General features: G+C 49.1%; 5 protein-coding genes across 5 annotated transcripts; 3 read left to right on the top strand and 2 right to left on the bottom strand.

Moving 5' to 3' along the window:
• Positions 1-111: 111 nt before the first annotated feature.
• On the top strand, positions 112-2,638 carry B0J16DRAFT_342198 (RanGTP-binding protein-domain-containing protein). The gene is made up of 3 exons (XM_046127884.1): positions 112-531; positions 628-662; positions 757-2,638. The coding sequence occupies exons 1-3, from the start codon at positions 352-354 to the stop codon at positions 2,387-2,389; spliced, it is 1,848 nt and encodes a 615-aa protein (XP_045983264.1). The 5' UTR covers positions 112-351; the 3' UTR covers positions 2,390-2,638.
• A 139-nt stretch (positions 2,639-2,777) lies between these two features.
• B0J16DRAFT_342196 (uncharacterized protein) lies at positions 2,778-3,910 on the top strand. The gene is made up of 2 exons (XM_046127883.1): positions 2,778-2,935; positions 3,063-3,910. The coding sequence occupies exons 1-2, from the start codon at positions 2,883-2,885 to the stop codon at positions 3,868-3,870; spliced, it is 861 nt and encodes a 286-aa protein (XP_045983263.1). The 5' UTR covers positions 2,778-2,882; the 3' UTR covers positions 3,871-3,910.
• On the bottom strand, positions 3,911-5,108 carry B0J16DRAFT_342195 (uncharacterized protein). Its single transcript, XM_046127882.1, has 2 exons — positions 4,665-5,108; positions 3,911-4,624 (listed from the first exon to the last, which is right to left on the bottom strand). Exons 1-2 carry the CDS (start codon positions 4,983-4,985, stop codon positions 3,929-3,931), a joined length of 1,017 nt encoding a protein of 338 aa, XP_045983262.1. The 5' UTR covers positions 4,986-5,108; the 3' UTR covers positions 3,911-3,928.
• Positions 5,109-5,676: 568 nt separating this feature from the next.
• Positions 5,677-7,150, top strand: B0J16DRAFT_137719 (casein kinase II regulatory subunit-domain-containing protein). The gene is made up of 2 exons (XM_046121839.1): positions 5,677-5,937; positions 6,021-7,150. Exons 1-2 carry the CDS (start codon positions 5,779-5,781, stop codon positions 6,885-6,887), a joined length of 1,026 nt encoding a protein of 341 aa, XP_045983261.1. The 5' UTR covers positions 5,677-5,778; the 3' UTR covers positions 6,888-7,150.
• A 988-nt stretch (positions 7,151-8,138) lies between these two features.
• Positions 8,139-12,815, bottom strand: B0J16DRAFT_267640 (uncharacterized protein; the record flags this gene model as incomplete). The annotated part of the gene is made up of 2 exons (XM_046123451.1): positions 8,139-8,594; positions 8,646-12,815. The coding sequence occupies 2 exons, from the start codon at positions 12,813-12,815 to the stop codon at positions 8,139-8,141; spliced, it is 4,626 nt and encodes a 1,541-aa protein (XP_045983260.1).
• Between the last annotated feature and the right edge of the window lie 4,275 nt (positions 12,816-17,090).

Raw genomic sequence — 17,090 nt, 5'->3', positions numbered from 1 at the left:
GTGATACCAGCCACCGTGAGGCTAAGCACGAGCCATGCAAAACGAGGGGCATCCTGGGTTTTCGACACTGTACAGGCTCACTACTACTTACTACCTAAGGCATTGTAAGTGGAAAAAAGTTGAAGCTATGCGTTGGCGTGGTCAATTGCGTGCAGTTAATCAACGCCGCTAGCACGGCTACGAGCATCAATGCAACATTCATGGAACTTCGTATGCGGGACGTGCAATATTGTTTTGTTTTGCTTCACTTTTGTTTTCTGACTTTCCCTTTTCTCTTTTGAAAACACTCCGAACAGTGTTTTCTCAGCATGATAAAATACTCAATAACTGTGAGCCTAGATTGTCCCGGTCATGGATGAGTTCCTCGCAACAGTTGGCGTTCAAGCCATGAGATATGCCATCCGCTCTGGCATCGCCTTAACATCATCATACGCCATCGGTCAATGTTCGCGATTGCTTAAGTCGGTCGAGGACAAGGCAGTCCATGCTGAGCTCAAGTCCTTGCGGAACCTGCTCGACAGCAAAATCAAGGTGCGTCACATCTTGAAGCCCAATCATCCATTAATCCAGGATACCTTACCTATAATTTGAGACCTAATGGAAGTTAACCGTCCTATGGCGTCACAGATTATCTCACCCGCCATTGACTTGATTGAGTTCAAGTAAGCATCCTATTCGCTCACCAACAATACAGCTAGAATGATCTAGTTTGAGCTACGCCTCTTAGTCTGTTTCTGACATTCTCAATTATTCTAGGTCAGGACGAGGAAATGTATTCCTCGAATCAGCTGCTCCCCTTGCGAAGTCGCTTCATAAGGACATCGTCTCGCTCGGGCGTCGCATAGAGGCGGCGACTACTGTCGATTCAAGCAGTAATCATATTCGACCAAAGTCACCGCCGGTCAGTCGTGATGACTTGCTGCTCATCGCTGCTGGGATAAAGGCCCTGCTAGAGCGAATAGATCGCGAGATTCCGCTCTTGCAGTTGGCCATTACTGCGTCTGGAGAGAGCCTTTCAACATCATTACCCGCCGGCATCTCGCCATCAAGACTACTACAAGCTAGCACTCTGCTCACCGTTGGTGACACACAGTTTGCTCAAGATCCAACAAGACCAGTGCAGATTGGACCAGCTTTCACCCTTTCGCTATACATGCTGTTCCTTGGCCACGCCTCTACCTTGATGCCACACGGCTCACCCGAAGTTGCAGATACCACAGTCATCACCAACAATCACTCCTCGAACTCGTCTAGCGCCGGTACAAGCTACGGCTTAGGAGAAGGGGAACGGAAGCCACTATGGCAAGAGGTACTGCACAAGGCACGTGTACGCATCTGCAGAACTCGCAAAGATTTCCACTTCGATAGTCAGAGAGGCTATTGCGCTGTACCGTTAGAAGAATATGCCCTTCCGCCCACTGAAGCGACTGGCGGCGGAGAATATGCCTACCACCTGGAGATTATTGAAGACTTAGATGACGGCCGCGTCCATGACGACGAGCGTGATATTCAGTCATATGATGACATCCCGCGCGCAGGCATCCGCGAGTCGATACCGGTGCATCAGTTATCAAAAATCTTCTATACAGACACTGGAAGGATTTTAAACATAGGGTCAGCAACAGACAGCGAGCAAAGACCAGTCCTGCTCTTGAAGAGGGACACTCAAGCTGGGCTGGACAGATCAGAGGATGGCCACATCAGCGGGCTCATCGAGGAAATCGACAGAGAAAGCAGTGGTTCTGTTTTGGAGTTGGATAGCACAGAAGACGAGCAGGCAGATATCGATAAACAACTGCTGGACGAATTTGTCCGTCCCGCGGTCGAGGATCCAAACATCGCTGTGGCTCACTCGAATGACTATTACAAGTGGAAATTTCCTGCGCATCTTGATCCCGAGTGGATTGCTCTTGAGGTGTATGAGGAGCAGGATGACGATGACCCAGATGAGGAAGACGACAACGACTCCTTGGATTCAGCCGGGCTAGATCAACCAATGGATACATTGAAGCCAAGTACTCCTCGAGACAGAACACCCCTTGATTCGAGAGTGATCGATCAAATCAAGAGGCTATCGCTAGGTAGTCCCGAGAAAATGCGCTCTTTACAAGCAACCATGTCGTCGCCGACTGAGACAGAGAACTTTGTCTCTCGGTCACCATTCGGAGCAATCACAACATCATTATCCTTGATGGAGATGCTGGTACGGCTGGCTAGTCTCCAGGAATTTCAGCAAACGTCTCATCTGGCTATTCCTGACCACATCTTGACGTTTTTCTTAGAGGAGACATCAACTACAGGGTTGGTTGGGGAGACGCAATGGCGAGCTCGAAGCGAGGCCAAACGGCGTATGGGATTTGATCCTTATACTGATGCTCCGGCAAGGTAGTCGGTGATTTTTTGGATCGTCGAAATATCTCTACCGTGATGGGTGCTTGACGAAAACTCCGTCAGGGGTCAGGCGTATCTATCGATGGCGTTTTGTGGAGAGGAAGTGTCATGGGTCGGTAGTGGTTTCAATAGATGAAACATGAACAATAGTGAGTGCAAACAAACCCCGATAGTTATCGTACTATAAAAGATACTGGTCATCCGACAAGTTTTTGAATTTAAACTGAGCATCTTCGCCTCCAAATGCTGTATTGTACAATATATTGCTATGATATTTATTTCGCAAAGTGCCTTACCCTATGGTGACGACATTGTTGGTCAAGAACGAGACAACCACGTATGGATGGATACTCGCGTACTATACCCGGTAGGATGGTTGCGGTTTCACATCTTGCTGCTTGAACACGTTTAACTTCGACATCAACTCAAGTTAAATCACTAACGAGTCCTCAAGACTATTGGGCCAGCCTTGAAGTCTAAGAATAACAAAAATGGCTCCTCTCGTCCCTCGTTTTCATCTCTTCGAGATTGATGACCAGCCTTGGTACGTAGCTACTTTAACCTAAACTCCACCAGCTCTCGAGCTCCATTAGTCAACCCGCAGTCCAGCTCCAGCTTCAGCTTCACCCCAGAACTCACGCCGTTCCTCCCTCACTAATCCCATATCTTAGGTTTCCCGCCTTCCTTCGCGCCCGCGTCCAAGATGGTCTTACTCGTGCTTGGCTTTCCAACACGCCTCTTCAGTCACAAACTCCCGCGAGCCTCAGCGCCCAGGTTCTGATCAAGGAGCTCGACACGTCTCTGTCCGAATACACATTTATCGATTTTTGTGCCGGTGGCGGTGGCCCTACACCGTCTATAGCGAAGACAGTGAACGCACATCTACGCTCTCGCGGGTCGGACCCTGCTCGCTTCATCCTCACGGACCTTCACCCCAATGTCGAAGCCTGGGAACAGGTTGCCCAGAAGAACCCGCTACTGACGTACGAGCGCACCTCTATCGATGCGACGGCAGCCCCAAAGCATCTTGCTAGGAGGGAGGATGGAACGAAACCGTTTAGACTGTTCAATTTGGCTTTCCACCACTTCGATGACGACCTAGCTTCGGCCATTCTACGTGACGCCGTTGAAACGAGCGAGGGACTGGCTATTTTTGAGCTTCAAGACCGCTCTCTGGCAAGCGTGTTGGCAGTAACGTTTCTAGGTATTGGCGCGTTCCTTAGTGCGCCATTCTTCGCGCTTAAATGGCGATCGCCTGTAACTTTCATATTCTCATGGTTGATCCCGATTCTGCCTTTTGTTCTCACGTTTGATGGGTACATCTCTGCGCTGCGAACAAGGACACCAGAAGAAGTCGAGGGTCTGTTGCGGTCTTGCGGCGCCAATACTAGCAAGTGGGAGGTCAAGAGTGGCAGTGAGATGCATCTCTGGCCTTGCGGATATGTCAATTGGATCATCTGCAAACCTCGCAAAGTTTGATAACGCAGCATAACTAGCTAATATACAAGAGAATGCGACATCTATGTCTAAAGTGAACCTACCGAAACCACCAGTTGACAGAGGCATTCAAGTCTCCACTTTCACCCACACTCTTGACAGAATGCCAATAATGGGTAGGAATGAACATAGCGTCTCCAGGGCTGAGAATTGCCTCGTAAGTCCCTGGTGGTACGGGTTCGTTTGCATCAGCTTCCCAAACGGCCTGATGCAGCTTGTCTCGTTCCTCGCCCTGCATCATCTCATCCGTCCTTATACGACTGTTGCCCGACCTCTGCAGTTCGGCCTGAACCTGCCTGAACAACCAGTCTCCTGCCCTTGGTGCCATGAGTCTGACCACTTTAGTGCCAGCTAGCTGGCAGAACAGGTTGGGGTTGGGGTCGCGATGTAAAGGCGTATAAGTAGGTGTTATGCCAAGCCATATGCTAGAGTCATATATGTCTCCCTTTCCAGTGTGCTTGACGATTTCCGGAGTAGGAATATCTTCCTGGAGGGCTTGAGGCAGATCTGTGATCGAACACTGAGCAATGTATAGGACGATCCTTTGAAGGCCTCGCCCGTCAAGAACATCATTAAACTCCAATACCTTACTGAAGAGCTGGAGAGGGGCGTGGAGTTGAAAGAAATCCTGGTCGTTTGTGGAATCTGCAAAGCATAAGTCCCAACTCCTTGCTATGATAATGTCCTGTGTCTCTTCTTTCCCGAGATGGCTTCGAAACAACGCTAGGCTCCTTTTCTGTGCAGGGGTCGGTCGAGGCGTAGATTTCATATGGAACCATGACATTGCGAAATTGAGCGAGATGTTCTGACAGCGTTGTCGAGTTGTATCCAAGGTCTTTGGTGAACCATTTACTCAAGGCTGGTAGAAGAGATGTTGGGGATCCAAGATTTTTCCCAAAGACGACAGGTTTCTTGCGCTCAAAAGATCGCTCACGAAATACATCGATAGAAGTGTGCTCTTCAGGTGTGGGCGTAAGTTGGGGCACTCTGGTTCTCCCATAAGAACGATTCCCACTCATACGACGGCGTGAAGGGGTCGTTCTCGATAGACTCCATATCCATCGTGAGCTGAAAGAGAGATCCTTGTGCATGATCATTGAGAGACAGAGACTTTATCAGTAACCCATTGTCTAGGAGTTCATAAATTCGTAACCTTTTTGTTTACCGTTTGAGGGCTGATCGACATCATGTTCTGCATTCGCTGTCCGCTACCTGTTCCTGGGTACTTTATCATTTGATCTACTTCTACAGCTTCTAAATTAAGATCATGTATCCAGATCGGAACGGTCAAACATATTACCGAAGCAGGTACGATATCCAGTCCCCACCAAAATGAAGTGGGCACTATTCCTGACCCGTCGTCCTTGCTCTGCCTGTTGCACCGAAACCATCGGATCCTTGCGGACGGAATCAACTGAAAAGGAAAATAAAATTTGCTCGATTTTGTTCATTCATTGACTCATTTCAATTCAACTTGGCTCGAGGCGGATTGTTCATTTGATTTGCTTCAAGTTATTATCGCGATGCACTGATTTTCTGTGCTGTTATTGATTTTGGTGCAATCACATACATCCGCCTACCAACCCATCTTAGCGTACTTGCGTGCCCTGTCCAGTCCAGTCCAGCCAGTCCTGTGCTCGTGGCTCGCGATATCCAATCTGCGCCCCTCAAAATACTCACCACCATCACCCCGCCTCAAGATAGCTTCGCAGCTATCCTATCGATACCGGGAGCTTCGACCCCACGTTCAGAGTCCTCATAACAGCTTGAATATCTCCGTCTACCCATTGCGATCCATTTCCCCCTCATCTCTACAGTGCGCTCCCCCAGCCTCGCCACTGGCAGCCGTTGCCCCTCGACAACGGAACCGACAACCACGATAGCGGCAACATGTCCACATCTTCAGGTGTTCCCGAGTCGTGGATCTCGAGTTTCTGCTCCCTGCTTGGCCACGAGTACTTTGCTGAGGTTTCGGAGGAGTTTATCGAAGATGACTTCAACTTGACCGGCCTGCAGACCCAGGTTGCTATGTACAAAGAAGCGTTGGAGGTATGTTTATCTCGCCAGCGCGTCGATATTGATGGTTCTGCTCAAGGAATTAGAGTTGCTAACATCGGACTCCTGCCTCACAGATGATATTGGATGTGGAACCAGAGGACGATGAGGATGAGGAGGATGAAGAGGAGGAAGAGGATGAAAATGAGTCCGACCCAGAACGCTTGACCAGAGCATCCAACGAGCGGAGGCACCACCGTATGGCCAGCGATTTGTCTGTCGTCGAATCTTCAGCCGAAATGCTTTACGGCCTCATCCACCAGCGTTTTATCTGCTCTCGAGCAGGAATCCAGCAAATGAGCGAGAAATATGAGCTCGGCCACTTTGGCTGCTGTCCCAGGACGAACTGTGACCAGGCCCGTACTCTGCCCGTCGGTCTTTCAGATATTCCTGGCGAGGACACAGTCAAGCTCTTCTGTCCATCGTGCTTAGACGTCTACGTTCCTCCTAACAGTCGTTTCCAGACCGTCGACGGTGCTTTTTTCGGCCGCACCTTTGGTTCCCTTTTCCTCCTCACTTTCCCTGAATATGACCTCACCAAACGCGGTATCGAGGTACTCTCCAACAGCGGTCCTCGCGTCAACGAGGGCGACGGTCTTATCAACGGCATGTATGCTAAGAATATCGGCCCTGGTCTAGGCCGTGAACGCATATACGAGCCTCGAATTTACGGATTCCGTGTTTCTGAGAGGGCCAGGTCCGGCCCCAGAATGCAGTGGCTTCGTGAACGACCCACAGATATCAATGAGCTTGACGAAGCCCGTCTCTACGCCGAACAGAACCCGGACTCAGAAGATGATGACGATAACGGTGGCCAAGTTGGCATGAATGGTAGAGTCATGGTTCGTCGACGCCCACCCGGAAACGCTCGCCTTCGCCAGCGACAGAACCAGAATGGCAGCCCTATGGCTCTGTCCACAAACGGAGCCGAATCGGAGCTTTAAAGCGATGCTCGGACGCTACCAGCCTCGAACATATTTGGCTTATGATTTCGACCATTGCTCGTGCTAAGAGTATTGGTATGAACGGCTGGAATCTGCTGCAACAATGTGCCCTGGCAATGAATTAAACGGGTGTTTGGCGACATAGTGGATACGGGAACTGGCAACAATTGTAGACACACTTTGTGAGATACGTATTAAGAGGAGCTGAACATGGAGATGGCAGGTGGGAGCGGAAAGTCACGATTGGGTTTCGCAATTAATGCATAGACGGCGTTGAACGTTTGAAGGTAGGCAATGGAAAATACACACTGAATGCATGTTAACCGCTGTTCAACTCGTTGTCATGATTGTTCTCATAACTGCATTGAGGCCAATTTGGATTTTACTGTTTTGAACGGTTTAGCTTTGTCAACTGTTCTTTTTCATAGGCTTTAGGCATGATTTCTATGGATAGACGCATACATGCTGTTTCCTATGCTATTCGCCTTCACGCATCACACCTCAACTCGCCAAGCCTGACGATTGTATGTATGTCCTGTGTTCTCCACCTCATACAGTCTTGACTTCATACGACAGTCAGACTACATCTTCTCTGCTCGCCATGAATTCACTAGCGCGCATTTTGTTGTGCAAAAGCACAAACAGTCAAGAAAACAAAGTAGTAAAAGCAAAAACCCAACCTATCACCAAACACCCTGCCGTCAGAACCCATGCTAATCGTGTACATCATGGCCCTCGTCCGTCGCCCGTTCTATGCTAACAAAGGGGGAAAAAAAAAAAGGGGGGGGGGGGGGGAAATCAAAAGAATAAAGAAGTATGGCAGTAGGGACTCAGCCATTGAACGCTTAGGTCTTACAGCGGCTTTTCTGCTGCACTGAAAGAAGCATGCATGTCAAACTGCAGCGGCATCATGAAATGCGCTTCGTCTCCTGAAAGCTCCGAACGCCATGGCAACCAGTTTCCATTCCCATCATATCTATCGTGTACAGCGCGTGTTTTCCATGGGCTAAGACCGTTTAAGCAAAAGAAAAAGCAGAAAATCAAACAAAATTGACGGGCATTATATGAGGTGGTTACTGATGACTCGGGTATCGAAGGATGGAGTGCTGGAATGATTGCTCGTCGACTCGATAAGACACCACTATAATACCACATCGGTGCAACGCATTACACACCATAGCATGGTCGCGTCTAGATGTGGTGGGGCCGAAGGTGTCAAACTGTTTTTCGCCAGAAACCTAGGCGAATATCCTAGGCGTCACTGGGCTTGGTTTCATCGGCACCATCCACTTCCTTCGCGTCTTCAGAAGCAAGAGCAGTTTCGCCGATGTCTTTGTCCTTTGCATCGTGCTCAGCCCTTGGAGTAATCTCGTCACTGGCCTCTGAGCCGCCCACTCTGGATCTTGGAAGGAACCAACCTCCACGTTCCCATTGTCCAGGTTCGTACAAGCAAGAGTTGCGGACCTCTTCATCGGAAATGCCAGCCAGGAGAGTGTTGAGACGCTTGAAGTCGATTGGCTTGAGGATCCATCCATCGAAACCGGCATCAATGTAAGTCTGCTTTTCCCGCTCAACGAGAGAGGCCGAAACAGCAAAGATGGGAATGCGATGGTTGGTGCCAGCCAAGCTCGAGTGGCCGTGATGATCTGCAGATGCCTCCATTGACCTGATCATTTTTGTACTCGTGAGGCCGTCAACGATAGGCATCTAGTTCAAGTTAGTGGCCAGATACAGTCAATTGAAACTCGGCTAACTCACCTGCATGTCCATCAGGACAACATCAAAGTCTTTCGACCTTTCACGATAAGCTGCAGCGCAGTCCTCGCCGTTGACGGTATGATGAACGCCATGACCTAATCTTTCCAGGCGCTTCCTCAAGATCTTCATGTTGATTGGGTCATCTTCAGCCACGAGAACCTCGAGATGCGGCTGCTCAGTCATCTGGGTGCCTCCACTGGTGACGCTCTCTGTCCCAGCCTTGGCTACAGGGCGATCACTGCTCTTCATCTCAAAGAGAATGCCAGATTGCTCACTAGGTTGTGGCTTCTGAGGTACATCAGTATAATCATCCGGGATTTTGACTGCTCGAATTGGGGTTTTTGAGCCCATGACATCGGTGCTGCCCGGCTCGCTACGAGGCTTCGTCGAGACAGGACTTTGAGGCTGCTTAGTGGACGGGCTAGCAGATCGACCACCAACACTCATAGCTCCGCGAGACCGAGGGCGCATAGATCCTGGTCTTGAGCCTCCACTTCCCTGAAGAGGAAATTCGGTGCCTTCCCGCTCATTTAGAGACAGGGGCGTTTGAATTGCATCAATCAAGCGATCAGCATCGCTCTGATGGCTACCGCGGCTAGCGTGGCTTGCATGGCTACTCTTGCTTCGCTGGCTTGCCCCGCTTCCTTTAATAGAAACATCACCAGTCTCACCAGCGGATGCCATAGTGCTAGCTCTATCAACAAGCGTGATCTCTCCTTCTGGCGCAGCCCTCAAAGCATCAGAAGCGGTGTTGGTAGTGCTGTCACTATTTGTGGATTGATTCTCTGGCTCTGCCGGAGCATCTTCGAGCTGAGATGCATGTGTTTCATCTGATAGAGTGAACGGAAGCTGGACCACAAATCTCGAGCCTTGCCCGACTTCGGATTTCAGCCGAAGCTGTCCGTCCATGTTTCGAACAATGCGAGCAACAACGGCAAGGCCAAGTCCTAGAGTACGCATTTCACGAGGCATCTCGTCTAATGAGCTTGGCATAGGCGCTTCCTCGGTGCTGACCTGCTCGAGATCGCGGAATAGAGTGTCAAGTTGACCTGCACTCATGCCAATACCAGAGTCTTCGATAACAAAGTCAACAACGGCCTGCCGATCTTTGACCTCGGACACGAAAACGTCCACCTTGACATGACCTTTGTGCGTGTGCGCGACCGCATTTGCTGTGACATTAGAAAGTGCTTGTCGGATCCGTCGTTCATCGCCGTGTACGAATTGAGGCAATCCAGGATGTTGGACAACAGTGTAATGGATTCCTTTTCGTTTCGCATCGTTCAAGAAAGGGCCGGTTGCCTCTCTAATACAGCTGGCAAGATCGAACACTTCATCCTTGACCAAATTCTGTCCTTCCTCTGTCTTGGTCAAATCCAGTAGATCATTGATGACATAAATCAGAGATTTAGATGCAGAATGAGACCTGGCCAAGTTCTCGCGAGTTTCTTGATCGAGACTGCCTTCCAAGGCAATCTCGAGGTAGTTGATGATGGCATTCAGAGGGGTTCGAACCTCATGCGCAGAATTAGCAAGTAACAGTCGGGTCAGTTTGCTGTTCTGCAAAGCCTTCTCCTTTTGTCTCCAAACTTCGATAAATTTGCCGTAAACAAGGCAGAGGACAGCAGCTGTCTCTACCTGTTCCTCATTCCATTCTCGGCATTTTCCAACGACAGTTTCGTGCCATGTCTTGAAACTCTTCCTTGGCTCGAGGTAGCCGGCGGTACCCTCACGAACAAACTTTTCATAGGGATTACCGGCCCACTTCACTTCTTTAATTTGGCCCTTCCGGAAGAAAACAATGAAGTCACTACCGCCAACGCTCAGTGGGACGTAGAGTAGTCCAGCGATAACTTGGAAACCAGGTGGATATCGAAGATCGGGGAAATCTTCTTTAACATCCTGTGATGCCACAACAGAGGTGAGTTGACGCATTCTGAGATACTCTAACATAGCAAGCGCTTCTTGACTTTGTTCGACAGGTCCCATGATTTTGGTCTCACCCTTGATTGATAACAACCCAAAATCGGCATCGAACAGTTTTAATAGATCCTCCGAAGACGCAATGATGTACCCAGAAGGGTTCTTGTCAGTAGGTGCGGTGTTGATCAGCTTGCGAGCTTGTAGTCTTGAAGCGTAAGACAACCTCTCGATATTTCTGCACGCTGTGTCTCCTACTAGACGACACATTTTTCGAATAGGAAACGATACTCGCATTCCATGATTTCCGTATGAGTGACAAGAAATGAGGCCCCATAGCTCGTTGAAAGCATTGATTGAAATCGACATAGAGGACCTCACAGCCATATTCTTCAAGTATTTGATATGAATCGGTGACATGGCTCGCAGATACGAGTGGCTCATGTCCAATGGGACGTCAAGGTCTTCTTTTGTTCGGCAAACGATTCTGGAGGTATCTTGGTCGCGGTCGTAAAGTAGCCGTACTTTGTTGAGCTTGTAGAGATCGCGGGCTTGTCGTGGAATGTCTGATGCTGGGAAGTGAAGACCCTTGTATAAATCTCTCGTCATGGATGTATCAACAAGCTCCGTCACAACCTTGCCGTTGAATGACGAGTCAAACTGGTAGATCATGACTCGGTGGAAGCCGGTCAACTCTTTGACTATACCAACTAGAATCTTGAGAAAAGCATCGAGGTTTGGAGCAGATGAAAGTTGTTCCTGAACTTGAGACATAATGTCAAAGACCTGCATGGCGCCTTGTTCGCCCCGCCTCTTTCTCGCGCTTCTCAATATCCTCAAAGGCTTACTAAGAACCTCTGTGCTGTCTTCGATCTCCTCCAGAGTTGGATTTGATTGCAATGTGTCGTGGGGAGTGTCGGGCGTCATCTCATCCACTGGCCGTAATGGGTATTCAACGTCGTCGTCCAGCTCAAACTCGCAGATGATTAAATCAGGATGTGCTGGGTTTATATGAATTGCACACCAAAGCTTTGTGCTCTTGTGTTTAGGGGGTCGAATTGATAGGCTAAAAACCTCGGGACCATTAACGGCGGGATCTGCATCTTCGTCACGAATAAAATCGATGTGGTCAAGAAGATTATCCTGTTGCTCTTCTGTCAGGATGTCAAGGAAATTCTTGAGCTGAAATAATTGTTTAGGTGTATAGCCCAACATCCGATAAGAATTCTCGCTGACATATCGGGCGACAAAACAACCATCGTTCTCTTCGCGAAGAGCAACGAGAACACCGAAAGTTTGAACGGCGCCAGGGGTATGAATTGGTTCGTCCTCACAACGTTGTAGGACACCGTCACGACCAGTAATGACCGCATGACCATCATCAGTCACAACGTGCGTGAAACGGGCAGTGACAAGCGGAACATCAGCACTGGAGTTCCCGGCAGAAGAAACATCGGCATCATGTCCGCCCGGTGCAAGGTTCGATGAGTTATGACCCATTGCCCCCGATTCTTCTGTTTCTGTTGCTGCATCTCCGTCCCCATCTCCGTCACCTTCGTTGTCTGACATCGATATATCAAGCTGCAAAGGCACTGTACTGCTTCCGTGGCGATTTGCATCGAGCTGAATGCTCGACATAGGGCCGCTCATGGTGTTTTTTCTTCGCATTATGGCGTCGATACGCTCGTTGTGGGCTCGTGAATGGTAATTTGCTGGGACTGTGTCTGAACGTCTCAGATCTGGTCCCGTGTCAGCTCGAGGCGCGCCCGGGACCTGAACGGGAATGCTCCGACCATCGCGCTCAGGCAAGGCGTGGAAGTAATCGTCACTGGTTATCTTACTGGAGTTGGGGTCAACGCTGATGACTGATCGTATAGGAAAAACTCGGTCCCCGGAGACATCTGAAGCGGCAGAGTGATAGCCCAGTTGCTTATCTGAACTGACACTCCAAGGTGAAAACGGTGGCTCCGAGTTGGAAACACTATTGTGTTCGCTGGGAGCAGCAGATGAAGCGGCTCTAGTCGTTCGTGTAGGCGTTGCGTTATTATAGGTGTTTGTACGAAGTTCTGGAAGACTCTCCGGGCCACTGGGCCGAATGGTCGTCGAAGATGCTGTCGAAGACTGAGGTGGAGGAGGAGGATAAGACTCTGAGGGTGTAGAGGTAGACGGAGGGTCGTGTTGCTGTTCTTGATGATTCTTTTGGTCAGGTTGACTGGTGCCCTGGCTCTCTTTGTCGTGCGACGCATCCATGATGGTAGTGTCTTGTCGCTAACCTGATAGTTGCGAAGCCGAAGTTGAAAGGATGAGAGCCCGGAGGTTGAGGAGGGTGGGGGGAGGATACTCGAGCGGGAGGTGAGGACAATCCTATAAAGTAGCGTCGCGCATCCCCGTGATAGTCTGTACGATCCTAATCAAGGTTGCCAGCAGAAAGTCCCGCGAAATCAAAGGGTTTGGAGACAGCCAAGGTAGAATAAGGAAACACAATGATGAAAAAATAAAAATTGGGCTGTCGTGGTCGTGATAGTCGTGGTCGTCGGCGAGGGCTTGACTTTGACAGATGCAGCGGCGTGGGCTACAACGCAATGGAGTCTGGTCTGTAGGTCGAGTCGATAGAAGATAAAAGCAGGGTCCAAACGTTGAAACGACGAGGCCCAATGCTGGATCAACAGGGGGCTGGACTTGGGTGAAGACCAAACAATAGGTAGTGAGAAACAGAAGCTATCACAATTCGAATAGACAGCGATGAATGGCGAAGGGGTTCTGAAGACGGGTACCCGATGCGGAAAGAGTGACGAAGGCTTTGGCTGCAGGCGACTTGATTTGCGATTGATACGTAATACCGCTCTAGGTTCGAGGATTATCGAGCAAAGAGTACTGTAGGACAGGGCAAAGTAGAGCAGAGGCAGAACAAGGCGACAAATAATTTACTGTACCAGCTGGTAGCAGCTTTTGGCTGAGGGGACGGGATGTTGAACTGTAGGAGTAAGGTGTTGTAGGTTGGTTGTGTGGAGGTGGCAATGTACAGTGTGGCCCTACAGTACAGTATGGTACAGTATTAGGTGCTAGCCCCCGGGCCAGGTCTCAATCCCACCTAATCCCTGCCGTCTGCACGCTGCAGTCAGGTCGGAGAGAGGCAAGAGTAGGTGGCCTGGGGCTACGCTACGAGGGCAGGAGGGTCAAGTGGGAATGGACAGGAGCCTGAAGGCAAGGACTTCCCTACCAATGGCTCGTCTCTCGCCTTGCTAGCTCTGTCGATCCCATCCATTTTCTCCCCTCTCAATGAGCAGAAGACCGGATTACACTGCCAAGACCGCTCAAAATCCCATCCTTATCCCTTGAAAATCCCATCTCATTCTATCCTGCTACTCTACCTTGCCTTACTATGCCCCTCCCTGGTCTCCTTGCCCTGGAGTACAGTGTCCACTTGCCTTACAACGAACGAGCCGAGAGTCTTCGGTCCAGAACACTCTGGAGAAATGGGCTGTTGAACCAAGAACGCCTTAATTTTTCTTCTGTCGTCTTCCAAGTGCTTGCACCATAGTCTTGTGTTCCGGCATTGTGGATTACTCTGTGTCGGCAAGCAAAGGGGTCTCGTGGTGAAATTTTGGTGGTTTCGATGACCCTACGACCCTGACCGAGGAATCATTCAACACACGAAACAACCCTCCACAGGCTTGGGGCCATCACCATGATAGGGCACAACAATTAATCCGAATCTTACACAGCGTTAACGCTTTCCCATTTACGCTGTTGTGCAAAACCCCTACGGTGCCGAGAAGGAACCAAGCTCGCCGTCAAGCAAGGGTTCTGCCATTCCCAGCTGATTTTCGTCTTAGAACTAGGCTACCTCGACCTATCACCATCTTTGAACGAGATCACCGGCTCAGTCTGGCCTGACAGATAGATGGTCTTTTCGACCTGAGCTGCAATTCTGCTCTTTTTGTAGTACGAGCCCTCTCAAACATCAGTACCAAGCGAGATCGACATATCGTGTAAAAACATCTTTTTTTTTTTGACGAGACAAACGCACAGCTCACCAAATGAGACCTGTACGTATCTTCTGGATCAAGACCCATAATTACGATCATGGGCTAATCTAACATTCTAGTATGAAACCCGCGCGCTAAGGTTGAGCGACACGATGCTACTGTATCGTAACTCACTGTTGCTTCAACTACTTTTGTGATGCGACCGGTTCTCAATACTGATGCGGATCGACGGCTTTGGCCCGACGATTTTAATCTGATTGGCTGACAAGTATACCGGGCGACAGCGTGCATATCAGCTCGTGGCTTGAAGCAGTCGCGATGGCTTTTCTCAATTGCACGATAGTATCCCAGCGTCAGTCTCAAAGACTAGAATTACCGATAGGCCAGACCGCTTGACGACGTTGTGAATCGGCGATCAAGATGCCTACTCCCCACTTGGTCTGTAGAATCCCTTTGAGCTCTCCAAGCCAACCAGCAAGTCCACAAGTGCCTTGTTAGCTTGAAGAATCTGGCTCCAAGAAGTAGCTGGACCCCTCTTATCTTGATTTGATGCTGGTAGGTGGGTAGCACAGCAGTCCGCCTATGTTCTTTTAAACAAGCAGATATAGTGTAAAAAATATTCGAGCATCTTGCTGGTTCTAATACGTGTCGATCAACTATCCTCTTTTGTCAACTACAGCGGAGAGCGGGGGTTATTCTGTCCTCCATGGGGCTAGGTCCAGGGCACCTCGCTGACCCCTACCCGTCCCTGCCAGACTAAGGCGTCATGAGGTGAGAGAGGCAAAGTCCCTGAGCCACTTGTTGATCTCGCTGTCGAGACCATTCTGTTACACTCGCAATGGAGTAAGCAGATTCAAAGAGGACTCACTGTACTATTCAGGTGCTGTGCTGCATGCAAATGCGATGACAACAGAGTTCGGCATATGAAATGTACCGCGTTCAGACCCCAGAGTGTGCGATTTGAAGCTTTTACCCACAGACCATGATGGATGAGGCTCGGTACAGTACTGCTGTAAGAACCATGTAATTTCAACACTGTGGGTGCGCCACATATAGCCGTGACATCATTAGAGGCCGGCGGTTCTTCTCCGGTTTGAAGGAGACGAGTGGGCCTTGGCGAATCATCGTCATGAAACGACTTGAGATCATGATGATCATCTGGCGATGCAGATCTTTATTGCACCAGCCACATGTGGCGAATAATAACTATCAAGGCATAGTCTGGCTGAATGACGGTACTGGACTGAGTGAGATATGTAGGCGCACAGAACTGGGTATCGGTTCCTGAATTTGGATGGGAAAAGGCGAATCTACAGAGAATGCCTTGGCAGACATTATTCCCTGTTCCTGGGAGTTGTTTCATTATTAGAAAACTTCGTCTTCCAATAGAAAGAGGTATTGTTTACCGTCATACCCGTCTAGGCTGCCAGAGGCGCTGAAGAGCGAGAAAATCTCTTTACTGTACATATATACATACATACATACATGTGGGTCATGATGATGGCTGGTCCCTGGGTTTTGGTGCTGACATTGAACGTTTTGTGACATCCGTATCACCGCTTGTTTATTATGAAATTTCTGTCTTGTCAAGTAGGTAGGTAGGTAATTACTAAACAATACCTACATACATGTGTATCATTTTAGGCCGTATGCACCTTGCAGGCCAGCGCCAAGCCCAATATCTCCGCTTTGATTCACCGGAGGTCCTCCGGAGGGAGCAGGCATCCGATAATTACTATTGCAGTATCGAAACGGACATCGTATAGCATTTGCTAACCATGGTGAATCTGAACATGGATGAATATGCATCGACAATATATCTGGTTATATGCACCACGACGAGTTTGAACTGGAACTAGCAATTAAGTTTACTAAGAATAGATAATGACCAGCTGCGTGCACTTACACCAAGTCACTTGAATTGTCAGATCCAAAGAAATCGTCGAATCCCTGCAGCTCCAGGAACACCAGCTCTAGTTTTTCCCTTTAATGTGACATCGTACAAACTGCCATCCTCGGCGCCAAGGCAAACAAACAGTGCGGGAAGTCTCTGAGGCGTTTGTTGCAACGATAGACTTTTCACAAACTTGAAAGGCAGAGCATACTATAGCAGTACACCAATACCTATTCATCTTATCCGTATATCCATGAATGGCAACCTGCTTATTCCCGATGTCTGAATTGACTGTATCCGTATCCGTACTATGTAAACAAATTCGGCGATGTGTATGGATAGGATAGTAAATAACTTTTGCTGAAGCTTGCTTAGGTAACCTTTCAAACACCACAATGACCCTGGATATTATCCTTTCAGTGTGTCTGGTTAAGGATTGAACAATCTTCGTATCATGTCTTATCTACCATCTTGTCTCAGCACTTGGCATACAGTGTGTTGAACAATGCATCCCTAGAACATGATGATACCATTCGATATTCATTGGGCTTTCCTTTTAAAATTGGGCATCAACTTTGTTTGCGGGCATCCAAGTGTCTAGACCACCCGCCTCTATTGGTTCAACTTCACTTACATCGTCGA

The sequence above is a fragment of the Fusarium flagelliforme genome, assembly GCF_020744385.1.
Source record: "Fusarium flagelliforme strain FIESC 12 MPI-CAGE-AA-0113 chromosome Unknown B0J16scaffold_4, whole genome shotgun sequence".
In the NCBI taxonomy this organism is placed as follows: Eukaryota; Fungi; Ascomycota; class Sordariomycetes; order Hypocreales; family Nectriaceae; genus Fusarium; species Fusarium flagelliforme.
Note: the sequence above shows the minus strand (reverse complement) of the source record. Positions and strands in the feature narration are given on the sequence as shown.